Raw genomic sequence first — 19182 nt, forward strand, 5'->3', positions numbered from 1 at the left:
CGTTGCACTCCTGGCTAACGCACCCCTTCCAACCGCACCAGGCTCTTGGCACTGTGCCGGTTTATGCGACGCATGACTTCTTGTCAGCTCGCCGTCTACTGCCACAGGCTCTCGGCTCTGTGCAGGACATTCGGACGCATGACTACTTGTCATCGTCCTATTCACTACCTCAGTCTCCACGAGCTGGGTAGGAATTGGTGACGTTTGACATCCCGTCAACGCACCCTCAACTGTGTTCGACACGACATCAGTTGCATAGGCCTCTCGCAGGAGCACATCCTTTCCGGTGTCCTGCGTAGAGTTCGCAACTGTGCGTGTACGCCAGTCTATCCATGGTTGGTACTTTGCCAACCATGGCATGCCTAGGATGAGGTCATACGGACTCTCCATTCCTAGCACTGTGAACTTCTCTATACAAGAGAAGTCACTAAAGCTGAAGGCGAGTTCTACCTGAACCCCCGCAGACTTAACGAGCGCGCCATTCGCTAAACGAACGGTCGCCTCTTCTCGCTTGCCATCCTGGCAAAGCGACTCAAACATCGCCGGTCTCTTTCTTAGAGCCGCGAGTTTCACAAAATTTTGTGATGCACCCGAATCCACTAGGAGGGTCATCACCTGGTCATAGCCTCTTACATGAGCGCTATAGACCAGCAGGGTTGAGGTCCGAAATTTCGAGACCTCAGGGACTATGCTACCCATTTGTTCCGCAACTCGGAACTTAGGGGTAGCTTCAGAGTCCGTGTCAGTAGGCATTCCGCCCCTACTGCGCTCATGCATTTCCCGACCCCTCGGTGGTCGATGCAGAACTCATGCGTCTCGCACGCTGGTTCTTACCATTGTCCTTTGGGTAGGCAGTCCTCTTGCTGGGCGTCTTTGCCCAAGCGGGGACACTGGCACATTACAGCAAGCCATCATATGGCTGCGCTTGCCGCATTTATAACATACAACGTCTGCATTGCCCAACTCCATGGGAGCGGCATCTGACCTCTCGGCCGACGGCTTATACCAAGCTGTCGCCTAGGCACTGTTGTAGGATTGCTCCTCAACCAAGGCAATTTCGATTGCCTATTCCATCGTTGACGGCACCTTTCTGAAAACGGCTTGTCGCGATGGGCCATGCCGTAGTCCGTTCATAAACGTGGGCACATAAATGTGCTCCTGAATCGGACCTACGGTAATGGCCGCCGACAGCGAGCGCATCTCTTGCACATACTCTTGCAGAGATCGCTTCGCTTGTCGCGCTCCAAAGAAGCGCGCCTCAAGCAGAACTTCGTTGTTCAGCGGCTGGTACATGACGCGAATCTTTTCCTTAAGGACCGCCCATGTTGGGAACGCCTTTCTGTCCGCCATAAGCGCCGAGTAAGCCTACTCAGAGGCCTTACCGCGCAGATGCGACAATGCGTACGACACCATCCGGCTGTCGTCCTCGATGAGCTGCGCGACACCGCATTGCACCACGGCTAAAAGCCATTGGACAATCGTGTGTGCTGCAGTTCCATCAAACTTGGGCGGGTCCATCCGAATGGGCCTCGGCTGATGCGGCCGGGCAGAGAGCATCTCAACAGTCCTGTTGAAAGCCTCGCTTCGAGCCTGCTCATGCTTCAGCTCATCCTGAGTCTGAGTGACGGACTCCGCCGCAGCATGGCCCTGTGCCTCGGACGCGGCTTTCCGCTGTCCGAGCACGAATGCCATCAACTGACCAACATGTTGCTCAGGCGGCCTACCCAGGAGCCTGACCAGGGCTTGTTCACCAAGTCCCTGCGCCATAAGCCTTGCCACCTCTCGATGATGTTCGGAGAGGTGGGGGAAATGAGCCTAATCAATATTGAGGCTCATCCTCACCTACACACGCAGAGATGTGGGTCGTGGGTAGGATTTCAAGTACTACCGTGTGTAGGCGGGCACGTCGTGATGCGGCCACGCTCTACTTAGGCACACACCCTAGCACAGCGAGGAAGCGGTTAAACCTGCTTCTCTTGCGTGCAGTGAGGCAGTTGTGGTGGGCGCGTTAGCGACCTCACCCAACGCACTAAGTACTCTGATTAAGTTACATCACGGGAGCGGTAATCCGGCTCCTCGTGCGCACTTACCAAGCAGGAAGTAGTTTTAAGACTGATTTATATTTAATCGTATTAAATATAAATACCTATTTTTACCAATCAAAAGGTCATCTCTATAGATAAAACTTTATATGTTTTGCGAGCGTATCTTTCTAGATACCTCGCGTAACGGATGACGCTAGCCGTCATCACGGATGGCGCTAGGCATCATCCCACTTAATGTGAATGCACCCATGTGCATCACATACACAAGGGTTGGTCACATATGTTAACCACACCCGCGAGCTGGGTTTAATTACTATAATTTAGTAATTGACCATCCCCTTAAGTACACCAAGTAAACTTAACGGGGACTGTGTAACATAAGGGCAACTTTAGCCCGTTACAGGAGGGGGCAAGTATGAATGTCATGCAAGTGTGAAACGTCGCCCCTCGTTACAGCTTTAAAATATCCCTCGATTCAGTTTGAAAATACCCCTCGTTTAATGGATTTGCCCGCATTTTCCTTCTGAATAAAAAGAAAACAATTGTATAATCACGTAAACTTTACTTTTCCACTCGTACTCCTATTGCGCTACTTTCGTCTTCCTTCTAATTTGCTACCTTCTCCTGAGCGCCAATTCTAATCATTAGAAGAACTCATCGAAGACACGCCCATTTGCATCGATATTCTGTTTCTATAAGATGCTCTATTGGCCCTACCGGGTGTTGGTTGAAATGTGACAGATGTGGTATTCATCAGCGTCGATTCAGTGATTCTCTAACGAAAATAATAAATTCTTTTTTATTATTCCTCTTATATGTGATAACATTTTTTGCAACGGGACACCCCGTTACGGTCTTGCCATTATTGCCGATTTAAAGGACAGCGTAGCTAAGTTACCTTTGATCCATAAGTCAGAGGAAGATTTATAGACTCATAAAGTCTCTTAGTTCTATAGAACTAATGGGTTTAACAACTCAGGAGTCGTACAAGCTATTACTGCTTAAAAAATTCTTGTTCAAGAGATTCAGGGGCTCGTAGAACCAAGTGGCAATTAGTGCTCGAGAGTGTGTACCTTAGAAGGCTTCTGTCTCTCACCGATCAATGTGCAAGCCTTAGGAAGGCACAAGACGCTTTAAAAATTAAAAGGGGACTTGTACTCACGCCCCGTGCCATTACGCCCCGAGCTAATTGGGGCTAGATCCTGTTTACTCTCACCTCCTAGAGGTTCAACATAGCTAGGGCTTCTCCAGTAGGAAGCCCCGCACCTACTGGGTATCGACGTTTTCCCGCACCTTACCTAATTTTTGGTATGGCTCGTGATAATGTTAGACTCAGGGTCCTGTTCCCTGCGCCATGCAGTTAAGATATTAACGGCACCACGTTCTGGGAACGAATTCGGGCCCGCCGACGTTCATTCTCGTGGGAGGCGTGAAAGAGCAACGCTCTTTATCCTCATCCTCCGATGGAGTGTGACTTCATAGTCCACCATTCCCTCATCGTCAAGAAAGGTGCTAAGAGTCTGTGACTCACGCTTAGTTGTCATGGGACAAAGGAATGCAAACCATAACGAAACGGTTGGCTGTTTATGCTTCAATCTCAAAGAGGGAATAAAGCGAATGTTGTCACTCGGTATCAACAGTCTGATAGGGGAGGTTGGAATGGGGCACACATCGGTTGGTGAACCGTTGTTGTGGGAAATTTACGTTATCGGTATATACCCTTTTATTCTATTCTTAAATAGTCAATCAATAAAAATCGATTTATTATGGGTAACAGATTTTTAGATTTAAATAAATAAATAAAGTGCAGTGTGGCTTGTTAGTCGCTCAAGTGACTGTGAAGGGCTTTAATAAGTCATGGTCAATTTAAATTGATTCAGGAGCGTCTTGCAAATTTGCTCGACGTCTTTCCCTTAAGAAAATACAACAATACGTTAAGGCGCTTAAAGCACATGAAAGTGATACGATCACTGTTCGCTTAACTATGGGACTCGTGTCACTGCTCCTAAAGTTCCGTTGAACTTAAGAATGAAGTTTCTGGACTTTGACAGTATGGAACGCTGTCTCGTCCCTGATTTAGATTCGAGAAAAGATGTTATCCTTGATATCGCCTGGCTTGAACGCCATGAGCGATAGATCGATTGGAGGTCTAAGACCTTTGGCGCGACGCGAAATGTTCCTAGCAAAGTTTCTGAGAGTCATGAACCCACCTTTGCTAGGCAACAAAAGCGCTATTGGCGCGAATCACTGACTTGATCGGTCAGTATTTTCGACATTGCAATATCTGAGTTAAACTCCAAAGTTATAAATATTAATTTGAGCCGACTCAGAAAGAGAGGGCGGAACGGCACGTACTCCGTCGAGTCAGGAACATGTCTTAAGACGCTAAATCGCGTCGCGAGAAACTCGCTTATTTGTTTCCGAATGGTAACAGGGCTGATATTAGCAAGCCTAAGTGTTAAATTTGTTGGCGAACGTATGTGCTGACCCATTTATAAAGTTTAAGCCACCATTAAATCTGGCTTACAGAGCCGTAGGTCTTTTCTCTAGCGAGATGGCCACCAAGGACAGTATCGTGTGCCTCGTTGAGGATTCGATACTTCAAATCCTCATCATGGGGAACAACGACGCGCAGAGGATCCCAGCGTCCGTGCAATAAAGCAACAGGTCATTATCGATAGAAAAAATCGATGTAACCTTGCATGATTCAGTGCTCTTTCGAGTTCGTATCAGAACTGCACACTAGCCATTCTGGGCGTAAGCCAACATATTAATTGAGTAATAGGCGACATTATAGTCGTTAAATGAGAGAGCTCATAATCCGGCCTGTGTGGCAACGTATCAGCCAAAGCATTCTGCTTACCAGGCTTATACTTCACCTCGAAGTTAAATTCTGCGAAAAAAGGATAGTCATCGATCCATTCTCTGTGAGAGATGGGGCGACTTAGTCGCTGGGCGTAAAGACGCGTGATCTGTATATATCGCGAATGGCTTAGAGCCTAGCAGATCAACTCTGAATTTGACAAGAACATACTTCATTGCAAGGAACTCTTTGTCATGAACTGGGTAGTTATTTTCCGCAGCTTTAAGCTGTCTAGACTCGACGCAATTACACTTTCGCGCCCATCATCATCTGTTTGTAACAGAGCACTGCCAATGGCAAAATATGATGCGTCACAGACGACACTGAAATGCAAATTTCGATTTGGCAGGGCCAGAATCGGGACATGGATAATACTATCCTTAACTGCGTGAAAAACATTATACTCTTTGCTAGTCCAGCACCAATCTGTATCCTTTTTTAGGAGATTAGATAATGGTCTAGCCATATCAGCGTAATCTTGGCTTTATTTGTGTAAATAATTGGCGAGACCCAACAACTTACGCAAATCCTTTTGGTTTTTAGAAACCGGCCAACCTACTATGGCTTTTACCTTAGCGGGATCCGCCCTAAGGCCTCGCTTCCCAATGAAGCACCCTAAGAAAGAAAATTCTTATGCGCCAAAAATGCATATAACTGCATTAGCATACTATTCATTTGTGCGCATACGCTCGAGCACTGCTCGCAAATGATCGATATGTTTTCCATATCCGACCGACCCTGCTCCGCACGACTATGACAAAAATGTCGTCAAAATAAGTCTGTGCCTAACCTCGATGAGGGCGGAACAGTTGCGTCACTAGACGATTAAATTTTGCCGGGGCGTTGGAAACCCTTGTGGCATTACCAACCACTCCCATAGCATACCGCTTGGGGTGCTAACCGCTTCAAGCGGGATATCGCTAGCTCGCATAAGCAGTTGGTAATAACCATCGACTTAGTCAAGTGCACTGTACACTGTACATACCAAATGTTGTTCTGTAGAAATCCTTTTTAGGAATGGGGGCTTGCGCTGGTATAGTGGCAGCATTAAGCAAATTATAAGCATATACAATGGGTCATTTACCATTTGGCTTTTTGACACAAAATGTCGTTGTTGAATGGATAGATCTTGCTCTATCGTACCATTTCAGCCTTGTGATTAGCACGGAAGAAATCGTCAATGACGCCACACTGTTCCCTTGGTAAAGGCTACTGTCGTGTGACACAGTATTTGGTTCCCGATACCAAATCAGTTTCATGACGGAGATCTCTAGCCGGAGGTAAAACAGCTGATGGATTGGTACATACCAAATCTTGGAATTCCTCAAGGAATAAAGTGGATCCGTAGGATATTTAAGGATCGATGACCCACTCCGCTCACTAAATGCAGCTTTGTGTCATTCAGGGCAGCTTCATCTAGAAGTAACAATGAGTTTACCTTAATTGTAGGTCGAATGACCACCATCTCAGACAAGTTAAGGCTCGGCCGCACTCATCAATAGCATTTCGTCTTGCTCTAAAAGATTATGTAATGATGGGATTGCCGTAAGGCTGACTTCTCCCTCTATGTTACCGGTTACATCATTTACAAGCGTATGCAATTGCCCCTCGTATCGCTTTGTGAGGCTAAAGAGACAATACGCCTCTTAGAGGCTGGGACATTTACGTCCTCAAACTTTTAGCCTGCACTGGTTCTTATACCAGAGCTGGCGTCTGATTGGACATACGACAAGTAGTTATGTAACTCAACACCCTTTCCAGTGACCGTTTACGTGTCACTTCACGTGCATTAAAAGGGTTTGACCCGAAAATTGCCCTGGCGAACCGCCAATATTGTCATTATTGACTCTAAGCATAGTGCCACCTCGGCCGACCACACTCGGTGGACTTAGACGCGCCACTCCACGTATTTCAAGGAAATTACTTGACTCGGCCTCAGGCCTACAATGCATTCAGCATTTAGTGAATCGTTATTACAACGAGTGTCACACGACGGCTGATAGCCAATACAAAAAAAGAACAAGCAGATGCCAAAGGTAGAAGCTGTATCTATTCTTTTGCGGTCGGAGACCCAGTTTTATTAAACGCTAAGAACCTAACAACTTGGTTTCTGCGGTCTTCAAGACCCTGTTTTTAATTTAGCTAGGGTAAGGTTTCAGATTAAATATTTAAATAAAGTGCAGTTCCCTTTTAATGTTAAGACGTTAAGTGCCAATCCAAGGCTTGCGCAGTGATCTGTAAGAGATATAAGCCTTTCTAAGTTATATACTCTTGGGCACTAGTTGCCACTTGGTACTACGAGCTCCTGAATCCCATGAAGTAGAACTCATTAAGCTTCAATAGCTTGTACGACTCCCTGAGTAGTAAACCCATTAGTTCTGTAGAACTAAGAGACTCTCTGAGTCTAAAAGTCCTACGCTGACTTTAGGAGCGATGTAGCTCCGCTACACTATATGCTTAAGCCCAAACAAAGTTTTGAGCTTATCACACGCTGTGCGTTGCGGCTCTGAAAGTTCTGGAAACGTTTCCATTTCAGTGAAGGTTTAATCTAATAAAGAATCAGGCGTGGATTGACTACGAGTGCTACCCGGGATAGCGGAGCTACCTCGCTCCTTAAGTCAGGAAAAGACTTATAGATTCAAAGAGTCTCCTAAATCTATAGAACTAATGGGTTTAATAGCTCAGAGAGTCGTACAAGCTATTAAAGCTTGATGAAGTCTTGTTCAAGGGATTCAGGGGTTCGTAGAACCAAGTGGCAACTTGTGCTCGAGAGTATGTACCTTAGAAAGGCTTTTGCCTCTCACAAATCAATGCACAAGCCTTAGCAAGGCTTTAAGATCAAAAGGGGAACGGCACTTTATGTAATTATTTAAATCTAAAAACCCTTCCCTAGCTATTAAAAATAGATTTCGGCCGCTAGATTTTTATCTGACGGCAACCACATTTGGTACCCATACTAAATGGGATTTTAGTAATTAACAATTTCAAAATAGGATAAAAGGGTATTTTACCCATAAAGTATATGTACCAAAACAACGGTTCACCAACCGATGTGTGCCATTACCGAAAGGATTAAAATAATCCAAATGAAAAGACTCTTCTGCGTCTTAAGACAACACATTTCGAGGCCGGCTTGCAGTTCTGGTCTTTTAGCGGAAGTATCGGTCGATTTCTTCCAAAATGTGTCGGCCATTTGGTCTCATTAGACCAATTTTCGCACATGTTCGTACCGCTTTGTAAGGCCATCATAAACTTACCTGTATAACCCAGCCATTGAAGAAGATGGTAGCAAAAAACGTTAAGAATGCGAAGGTAGCACGCTCAACGCTTGTTAGTTGTCGAGAAAGGTTGTGGAGAAGAAAAAAAGTGCTGTGAGAAACGTGTGAAATCGTCGTCCGCAGGCCCACTCCACAATGCGCAAATCGAGACTCTCAACAACGTGGTCCCCTCCATTCATCGATTCCGGTGGCGTGCTCTTGCTATCGTTACGAGACCTTCGCATACTCAAAAAAGCGATTTAGAATTCGCGCTACTACTGCGGCCGTTTGTTTTGTGACATCGTCGATAACGCTGTCGTACTAGCGGATAAGGACAAGTTGTTCGGCTTTAGAACTTGGCGTCGTCCGTCCAACGCGCTGTAGTTCGTGTTCACAAGAATCTTTGGGGATTCTTGAAAGGGGTGGTCAGATCCGTCCGCGGAAGAAACCGCGTTCTGATGGTACGGCCGGAGCCGACCAACGTAAAACGTAGGATGCGTTCGCATCCTTCGTGGCAATTCTATTGTGTACGCATTGCCTCTGCGATGCAGTACACAAATGGCCCAATGAAGCACAGACAGCTCGAAATTGTCAAGCTATTTAAAGAATGTCCTTGCTCGCTGAATAATATTGTTTTGGCAAAACGGATGTGGATCTGATATTCGTGAAGGTCCATAAGAAGGGCGAACGACACATTAATTCCTTTAGATAAGATTTCATTACGAAATAAAAGGTATAGTGTTTTTGCAATCGTTTGTGTTCAAAGAGCAGTTAATTGCTGTTTCTCGTTCGCAGCTTTTAGAAAAGTCGTTGTCAAAGCTGTCTGAGAACCTTTTCTACCCGCTACCTTTGAAAACACATGCGGCTTCTCAGCATGTAAACAAAATAACACCTTTACAAAATATGAATCCCTCAACCTTCGGCGACCTGCGCTTGCTTCCCGATGACTACCACCGCCAAGTGGCCAAAGAGCTGGCCGCTTTCTTCCACATCTTTTACCGCTTTGGAGGAGTCTCCAACCGCTTTGATCTTAACGACGCCGTTTACGTGGATTTTCTCAAGAATATTCTCGTGGGCTCCATGTGCATTGGAGCCGTCGTCTTCCTCGTCCTTTGCGTCATTGTCGTACGCCGCACCATCCTCCACATCCGAAGTGGTAAGTTTCTAATAATTTTGCGAAACCTTCCGGCGAGTGTTGACAATTTGCGATGCTGTTCTTGTCAGTAGCCGCTGCTCAGCGCACATCGATGACCACCTCGTCCATGGAGCTTCTCGCTGTTGGAATGCTTACATTCCTCGCAATCAGCGCCCTCGGGGGATTGCTAGGAGAAGGTCAAGTGGACTACAGCGCTGGTGTCGTGTTCGATACGATGATGAATACAAGCGAACTCTTTAAACACACTCGCGAGCTCACGGAGCAAAATTTACAGACGAGCAATGCCGTGCGCTTTCATGCAGACCACTTGATCACAACATTTAATGACACTGAGCTGCCAGCTGATGCCTTTAAGATGTCGGTCGAAGCAATGCGACTCGTACACGCGTCCAAGGACTTGTGGCACCAGTCGGATACATTGTTACCAAAGAATTACTCGGAAATTGTTCAAGATTTGGAATTTCGCTATTTTTTGCTTAAATCGTCCACAAATGGGGCCATTTTAGCTGTCGCACTTGCGAGCTTGTTGTCCATTGCATCTATTGGGTGGGCCTTGGTCTCGCCACTTCGTGTCTCGATGTTCATTCTTCTCAGCGTTATTCCGATCTCACACACGCTTGTTGGTGCCTATTTAGCGTCCACAATTATGACAGCTGACTTTTGTGCAGCCCCAATAAATAGTACGCTTGAAATTATTGGCACAGCGCCTCTGGCGAGCTATTACGTCGAGTGTCCCGCAAACGCGTCCATGCCATTTGGCAACGCTGTGGTGAGTGTTGGTGAGACGGCATCGAGAGTGATGGTACTTCAGCGCGAGTTGGAGCTAAATGCAACTCACCAAGGAGAAATTGGCCGCCGTATGAAAATCGAATTTCTTGACCCCATTGGAAAGCAGCTGAACAGTCTGGACACGTTTCTGAGCAATTTTGCATCACTACAGACATGCACGAATGTATCAAATGCATTTGAGGTTGCTACCACCACTTTTTGTGAATTTGGTATGCTTGGCTTCTTTTCCATGTGGGTGCATCAGATCATGCTGTGTCTCATCCTATTTGTGAGCGTCGTGGTATCCGTACTCGTGTATGAGCGCGTGCATATGCGTGAGGTGAATCCGGACATCCATTACCAGCTCATTCCAAGCTACGAAGAAGATGGGATGGAGCATGTTTATTTATCGTCAGATTAGAGGAATCTAGTTTTGAAAAAGCTTTTGCATGTAATTTCTATGAAAAACTTTGCAATTAAAAAACTCGGCATATTGTTATATATCGTCTTTAATGTTGTACGTTGTACGTTGAAAGGTATCAAATTATGCAACAGATGAAGGAGATCAAAATCTGGCAATTTAATTTAGAATTTTCATGAGCTTGCAACATCTTTTGGTGGAGCTTGCCACATAAAATTAGTTACAATGGAGTTTGCATTTTGCATTGTTGCACTCCAAAAGCAACGTTCTGGTTTCTACTATCGCATCTTTTCGACGAGTTTCTCGACAGCTATTGTGACCGACTCGAACACATCAACTTAATTTCGTTCTGCCATCTCTTGCAGATATGCTCTTGCTCGTGCGAGATCGCTAAACTCTCGGCCGTTGATAACTTTTCCTTCCTCCAACATGCAGCCTTCCACTTCTGCTTTAATTACAAGCAATAAAGCTTGGTGAGTCAGAACTAGTTTCACCGCCTCAGTCATGGCAGCAATCGAGCGCACATTATTCGGAATTACAAACAAAACGAGCTCTGGAACAGTTCCATTCATCTCAATCTCTTAATTATTCTCAACCAGTCCCTGCACGAGTGCATCTGATGACAACCCAATTTGCATAGAGTTGGCGAACAGAATAAACACAAAAATTTTAGCTTCCAGCAGCAGTGGTAGTGCCACAGCCTGTCTCCAGGTCGTGGCCGTCAAGTTGCCTCCCAGATACACACAAAGGTTTGACATTATTGTCAACGACTCGATACCCTGCTTGCTTTCATCAAAACCACTCGTGCTGCTGGTTACGCTTTTACACTTTAGTAACCTCGAAGAATACGAACTCGAGGTCATGCGATGCTTGCCACACCAGTTGCTTGCGGTTGCGAAGATACGGTGCTTCCAGTTGTGGCGGCGTTGTGCTAGTTTGTTTAAGCCGCATAATACATTCCTTAATTGCTATTGCCACGTCTGGAAACACTCCAAGGTATTGTTTTATTGCTAACTCGCGGAGACATTGACGCGCACTATTTAAATCAGCCGATTCTGTCGGTGACAAGCGTAACCCCGCAATTTCTGTACCCTCTGAAGTCTCGTCGATTACAAGCATAATCTTTCGACCACGGCAATTGTATTCGACAGCCTCGTTTATACAGACAATGAACCTTGTAAGACCGTCAATGACTACTAGCACAATCTGCGCCGTATATAATACGACACGTTTGCAGCGTCGAGCATGGGCATGGCAACATCGCGTCTCCATAATGAAGGATTGCATGAGCCACCTAGAAAGATTGCAATGTCTGTCAATCGCTCGCTCGATAATGGCTCTATGCCCATTGCAAAAGTCTGCGCCTTTGCCCAACCGTCGAGACGAAGCGACTGAATCAGGCGCTCTTTTAGGCGCTTCATTGTTGCCTGTAAACATCAAATTTGGAAAATTATACGATCGGTGTTGAGCGAGGCCGAAGGCGTGTGCTGGGCGTTGAAATGTTGTTGCGAGTTGCGTCATTGTAATAGCTGGAGATAGACAAGTGGTGTAAAGTCATGAACCGATCCGGCGATGTTCTATTAGCTGTGTCGATAATTAGATTCCGTCTGTATTTTACTCAACGCTGGAAAGTTGTGGGAAATGGGCATAGTAAAGACTGACAAAATTATTAACTTTTATAAATTTTTACTTAATACTTCAAGTATTACCAGTTTTGGTTCTTTATCGGTGAACAGCCGAACCCCCCCCCCCTTGGAACCTTCTTTAGCTCCAGGATGTGATGAGTCGACATCTGTTGAAGGTGGAACATCAGGCGACGGTTCGTTGTAGTGCTGATGTGGCGTTTACTGTCGTGAATGACACAAGAAGAAGAGCAAGCGAAGCTGTTACATTTAAGTACGTTACATGTATGAGGGTTTTATAAGAACGAATTTACCTTTCCATTTTCCCTACACGAAGATATTCTTACACAGTGTGTTGTCATACCCCAATAGGTTATGAGCCCAAACGTGGAAGAGGCGAATGACGTCCTCAACATGGACAACTTCTTTGTATGGGAGTTTAATGCTCGGATGAAACTAGCCAAGAAAGGGCTACTGGAGCACATCGACGCGACGAAGGCACCGAGTGCCACAAGAGCCGACGCGTCGATATGGAAAGTCAATGATATGAAGGCCTTCGCGATTGTGTGTACGTCAATCGCCCCAAGTCTACAGTCCATGGTTCGCAATGCAGGCACGGCTGCAGAAGCTTGGGAGATATTAAAGAGTTTTTTCTTCGAAGAAATATTCACAACCGTGTGCAGATGCGTCGGCAGTTGCATGATTTCAAGATGCAGAAGGGAGAGAGTGTACTGGACCACTTTCTAAAGTTTAATGAGCTGTGCATGCCCATGCAAGCCATCGGAGACGAAGTTTCGTTTGACGAGCAGCTCGTTATACTGCTTGGAAGCTTGTCTGAGCATGATCAGATCTTCAGAATCATTGAGAACATGAAGGAAATTGATATTTTTCAAGCCAAAGAAATGCTTCGTCGTGAACACGAAGGCCTTTCTCGCAAGGAGAAAAGTGAACTTGCATTGAAGGCTACGAGAAGCTTCAAGGGCAAAGTTTTTCGGTCGAAGGAAACAAGAAACAAGTTTACCGGGACGCGTTTCGTATGTAGAAAACGGGGTCATAAGAAACAAGACTGTTGGAAGAATCAAGCCAATAAGAAAAATAACGAGCAAGCGTTTACTGTTAGTGAACATGGTTCGGAAGGTTGGCTACTCGACAGTGGTGCGAGTAGTCACATGTGCCTATACCAAGATGAATTTTTGGAGATTCGATCGTTGAATCGATCAATCGGCATCTCGATCGCAAATGGGCAGACAGTTATGGCTGCTGGAATTGGTACGATTCGAATTATAGTGTAAAACAATGTGCCAATTCGCATTGAAGACGTGCTGTTCGTTCCAGAGCTGGATCGCAGACTGCTTTCGATTTCTGTACTATCGGAAAAAGGATTGGATGTGACTTTTACGAAAAGAACATGTGTGATAAGGAATGGTCAAGATGTGGTGGCGAAAGTAAACAAATTGGGGAAATTGTTGTGATGGAATGTGCAACTTTAGGGTCGGCATTCACTAGCGAAGTGTTTGGATGTGGAATTAAAGTGTGAGTCTTAGTGTGTGGCATGCACGACTAGGACATCTTCCAATGAAGACGTTGAAAATTCTACACAATTGTGTAGAAGGAATCAATGTGCAAGCTTCGAGTGATGATGTCGATGATCAAGACGAAATTTGCGAGGGATGTGTGACTGGAAAGTCGTCAGTCAAACCATTTCCAAAGTCAAGTCACGGGAAGTGAAGTCAAAATTACTGCTCCAAATTGTTCACAGTGATGTGAAGGGTCCAATGGAGACAAAGTCTCAAGGAGGAGCACGATACGTAGATACATTTCTGGATGATTTTTCGCGCTACGTGGTGACATACTTCATCGCTAATAAGTCTGAAGTGCTGGGAAAGTTCATCGAATACAAGTCGATGATGGAAAACAAACTGAATTCCAAGATCAAATGCATTCGCACCGACAATGGTGGCGAATACATCAACAAGAAATTCGCAGAAGGTCGTCGCAAGGCTGGGATAGTACACCAAGCGACAGTGCCATATTCCCCCCAGCAAAATGGAATGGCTGAACGAATGAATAGGACACTGACGGAACGTGCAAGGTCGATGCTAAATCACATGCAAGTGGAAAAGAAGTGGTGGGCTGAAGCTATAAATACAGCTGTATATGTGACCAACCGGGTCACGTGCGCTTCATCCCCGACGAAGACTCCAATTGAGATGTGTTTTGGTTTGAAGCCAGACATATCACACATGCGCGTTTTTAATGCTCAAGGGGTTACGCACACATTGACAAAGCGAAACGTGCTAAATTGGACAAGAAGGCATTTCGGTGCATTTTCTTGGTTATTTACACGAAGTGGAGGGTTATCGTGTCTGGAGTTATAAATCAGAAAAATTTGAAGTCACAAGGTCAGTGTCATTTCAAGAACAGCCACGGACGAAGTATGTACAAGTTGTTGATGACGCACCTGTACCAACTCGTCTGCACGCAAAAATAAATGGCGAAGGAGACGATGATATCAGGGTTCAATCACCAATTTCCTCGAAGAACGATGAAATTGAACCTATGGAGGTTGATCAGACTAACGGTGATCAAATAGTCTCGCCTCCTCAAGAATTAATGTCGTTGGGTACACGTCTAGAGAATGGACATGGAGATGATATTGCTTTTGATATCGGTGACGTGTACATGGAGCCAGCTGATTTAATTGAGGATGATATTCAGGCCATTGTGACCAGGGAGGGATGGACTGATCTCGGTGATAGTCTAGAGACACATTCATCTCGTGTTAGTGGACACAATAACCCTCTCGCAATATCTCCTCCAAGTACAGACTCACAAGATTTGGTTCCGGTCGGGATGTCAGATGCTATTGTTTCGTCACAAGGAGATGAACCTGTAGAACGTGCCTCAAAACGATATCGTATTGAGTATGATCAAGCTAATGCGGCATTTGAAACCCCATTAACGTACCAAGATGCTGTGAAGTCTCCACAAAGTATGATGTGGAAAGAAGTGATAAAGGCCGAACTGAAGGCACTAGATAGCAAAAAGACGTGGAGTCCCGTGGACAATTCGTAAAACAAGAAGGTAATTGGAACTAAGTGGGTGTTCGCCATCAAGCGAAATGAAAATGGTGATATTGAGCGATATAAGGCTCGGCTTGTGGCATTAGGTTATCATCAGACCTATGGAATTGATTACTACGACACGTATTCTCCGGTCGCGAACATGAATTCAATTTGTGTGTTTTTCGCGGTATGTTGCCATTATGGGATGGCTATATTCCAATATGATGTCGATACAGCATTTATCAATGGTGTTCTCGAAGAAGAGGTGTTTATTAATACACCCGAGGGCGTTAAAATGAAATTAAGTCAAGTGCTGAAGCTAACTCGAAGCCTGTATGGACTGAAACAAGCTGCTGCAACATGGTTTCAGACTGTTTCAAGCGCTTTTAAGAGCATGGGGTTTGTGGCGTGTGTTTCGGATCCGTGTGTATTTGTTCGTCGATTTGACAATTTTTCATGGACTTACGTGACGTTATATGTCGATGACATGCTCATTGGTGGTCTTTCGTACGACTCAATCAAGCAAGTTGCTGATGAATTGTCTACTAAATTTCAGCTCAAGAGACTGGGTAAAGTGCGATTTATTCTGGGCATTGAAGTTTGACTACAAGATGGAGGAGAAACGACTTAAGATCAATCCAAGCGCGTGTATAGCAAGAATGGTTGCAGAATTCAATCAAGATAATGCGAGACCGGTGTATAATCCGGGTGTGGAAGGCCAGAACATGATAAAGTGTGAAGTGATGGACCCAAAAATGAGAAATCGTCCGTATCGTTCATTGGTGGGTTCACTTCTCTACGTGACAACCGGCACAAGACCCGAAATTGCATTCGCGGTGCGTCAATTGAGTCGACACTTAGAAAAACCAAGTGAAGAACATTGGAATACGGCTATCCGAGTGCTGCGTTATTTAAAGTCAACCGCTTTGGATGGAATCTGCTATCGGAGCAAGTCACGCGAACTGCAGTTGAGTGCATTTAGTGACGCTGATTGGGGCAGTAACAAGGACAATCGACGCTCAACATCAGGTGTGATGGTGATGGTCAACGGATCACCCGTGATTTTCAAGTCAAAAACACAAAACAGTGTGTCGCTAAGCACTGCTGAAGCCGAATATGTGGCTCTATCATTGTGCATACAAGAAGTATTGTGGACTAAATCGCTATTACTGGAGATGAAGGTCAAGATTAATGGTCCAGTAATGGTGTACGAGGGCAATCAAAGTGCGATTGCTATCGCGAAAAATGAAGGATATCAAAGTCGTGCGAAGCACATTGATATACGTTATCATTTTGTCCGTGATCAAGTTAAAAACAAGGTAATTCAGCTGGAGTATATAGAAACCAAGCTACAGTTCGCTGATTTCATGACCAAGACAATTTCGACAAAGAAGTTTCAATTTCTAGTGGCCAAGACCAATATTGAAAACTTCTCGTCGAGGAGGAGTGTTGAAGGTGGAACATCAGGCGACGGTTCGTTGTCGTGCTGATGTGGCGGTTACTGTCGTGAATGACACAAGAAGAAGAGCAAGCGAAGCTGTTACATCTAAGTACGTTACATGTATAAGGGTTTTATAAGAACGAATTTACTTTTCCATTTTCAAGACATTCTTACACAGTGTGTTGTCATACCCCAATAACATCGAGGTGCCAAAAGACTCCGCCGATAGAAGCTCTTAAGAGTCATCAGTTTATTCCCCCGGAGTACCTTTATTTTTGTTGAGCGATAACCTTTCCACGAAGAATCATCGGATCATTATGACCGACTTTCGTCCCTGTTTCAATAAAACATTGGTTCTGTTGATTGGTTGATTTAAGTTAAAAACAACCCGCCAATCGTTCGAAACACGATTTAGAGATGCGCAAGTAAGCGCTTCAAATTATAATTAGTATTAAATTATTAAAGCCAGTTTATAGAAGATCTTACTATCATGTTAATACAGTTTTACTTTTTCTCTATACGAGAGCCTTATAATCGAACTCTAGTAGCTAAGACCTCTTAGCTACTTGTATCCTTTCTCTGCCTGTCAGCGTAGGTGAAATAATCGAGGCACCTCAGCTTCACTGTTACCAGTGAAGGTTGACTAGTACTGTTGTCAGAACTAGCAATAGGCACCCGTTACACCTAGTAGCACTTCATAGTCCGTTCAACGGTCTGCGCACGTTCCGTCCAACGTGGACATGTTGGATGAAGAAGGATGGAGCTTTTTAGCCCCTCCAGAAGTCTTCCACGCAACGCGTGAACGATTCACTTATTTGAGCGACCTTGAATGGAGAGCGGTCGAACATGTGAGTTCGGCCGTTGGTGGGCCAGCCGTAAAGCACCATGTTGTGCAAGATCGAAATCTCTAAGTTTAAGCCAGTCGAGGGCTACTCTTATTTATGATGATTCGTCGAAGTAGACGACGCTATTAAAGCTCGCCGCATCAATTACGATGCGGCAAAAAAAATATATATAAAATTTGACATGGGCACTAGGGCTCAAGTTTCACGATCCATTTGTATTTGGGTCGTACGAGGTCTTTAAATTTCGGCTCAGGCAAACCTCTGAGCCGCTACGTGAATTTTAGGGCTCGAGCAGAGCATTTCGGTTTATAGCAGGGCAAGCGTAATCACCACGCTTGTGCTCAACATACACGATACCGTCTAGTTGTATTGTGAGTCACCCAATAGATGAACAAACACAGGTGAATGTGTTTATGAAAGGTCTTGCAAACAGTCCTGTCAAGACTCGCCTGTTCCAGCTGAAATTGGAGCCGCTTCATCAAGCGATATGTGTAGCGGAACAGGAGGACTTCAGCCTGGAACAGGCTATCTTTCATTCTGGTGCTTATCGTCCAAACAGACGACAAGAAAACGGAGGTCCGGAACAAATGGATCTCCCGTGTGTAGAGAGCGAGAAACCCAGCTCTTCAAGCTCCAAACGATTGCAAAAAATGCAATCGCTGTCAAAAGACGGGCCGATTTGCCTATGAGTTAGTGCCCCACGCCCAATGCCTAGAAACACTGAGCGTAACGATCGACCTCCCGCTAGGATCCGCGGAGGACGGATTCCACGCGTTACAAAACCGCAGCGGAGGGGCGGTTTATGAGAAAAAACAGTCAAGGTCAGTAGATGTGGAGCGTCCTACTGGTCTAGCAACGTCAAAAGAATTTGCAGGCCTTTGACGAAAGTTACTCCTCACACACATTCCTTGTGTTTAACTGCCCAGTAGATAAGGTTAACCTCATCACCTTGACAATTATAGTTGCAAAAAAATGCTACTAAAGTCCCTAGTCGATTGTTCGACGCCAATCGCTAGAAGATCGCAGACTTAAATTTATTGAGTCGATGCACCTCTAACGAGGATGACAGTGCGCCGAGCAACAGGCGCGTCTGTAACGATAAATAAACGTGTAGCTGGTATTCAGTACACATTAATGTGTAAACAGTACGGTGATGATCGCATAGTACTTAATTTAGATGACAAATTTGACGTCATCCTTGGATTGTCATGGCTCAGAAAGTATGAGCCATGCATAAATTGAAAGGATCAAGTCGTGACGATGCATGGCTCTCGTTCAACAGAGGGTCATCTGATGAACGTCTTGGAGCGTCCACAAGCGCGTGGATGTGTCTTACGATTGAGTGCGATGGCCTCACTTGTAGGTCGGTAGTTTGCACGACTCCACAAGACCTCAGTGTGATAACCCATCACACTGTGGAGCTAGATATCGACGGCTGTGCACAAGCACAGGCAGCGTCGAAGTTCGACGGCTGTGCACAAGCACAGGCAGCGTCGAAGTTCGACCACTCAGATAAGTTGAGTGGTACGAAACAAGGAAGTTTGCTTGGAAAGCAACGTCCAAGATAACTTGAAACGTCTATCAAGTATTGCAGAAATTAAATTAGTAATAATTTATTTTCTGCAATAATTAAAAATCGTTAATATTAAATTAAAATTTCAAATAAAGTCCTCGATCGACTCGAGAGTCGATCGTAGAT

General features: G+C 45.1%; 2 protein-coding genes across 2 annotated transcripts; one reads left to right on the forward strand and one right to left on the reverse strand.

Moving 5' to 3' along the window:
* Positions 1–8996: 8996 nt before the first annotated feature.
* Positions 8997–11961, forward strand: CCR75_006808 (uncharacterized protein). Its single transcript, XM_067964875.1, has 2 exons — positions 8997–9321; positions 9393–11961. Exons 1-2 carry the CDS (start codon positions 9069–9071, stop codon positions 10508–10510), a joined length of 1371 nt encoding a protein of 456 aa, XP_067818090.1. The 5' UTR covers positions 8997–9068; the 3' UTR covers positions 10511–11961.
* On the reverse strand, positions 11333–12031 carry CCR75_006809 (uncharacterized protein; the record flags this gene model as incomplete). Its single annotated transcript, XM_067964876.1, has 1 exon — positions 11333–12031. The coding sequence occupies one exon, from the start codon at positions 12029–12031 to the stop codon at positions 11333–11335; it is 699 nt and encodes a 232-aa protein (XP_067818089.1).
* Between the last annotated feature and the right edge of the window lie 7151 nt (positions 12032–19182).

The sequence above is a fragment of the Bremia lactucae genome, linkage group LG6, assembly GCF_004359215.1.
Source record: "Bremia lactucae strain SF5 linkage group LG6, whole genome shotgun sequence".
NCBI classification, from domain to species: domain Eukaryota; phylum Oomycota; class Peronosporomycetes; order Peronosporales; family Peronosporaceae; genus Bremia; species Bremia lactucae.

Excerpts from the sequence above, each read along its gene's own strand:
- CCR75_006808 (XM_067964875.1), top strand. The coding sequence starts at position 9,069 with ATGAATCCCTCAACCTTCGGCGACCTGCGCTTGCTTCCCGATGACTAC. Across the intron at positions 9,322-9,392 it reads CATCCTCCACATCCGAAGTG|CCGCTGCTCAGCGCACATCG; the intron begins GTAAGTTTCTAA and ends TCTTGTCAGTAG.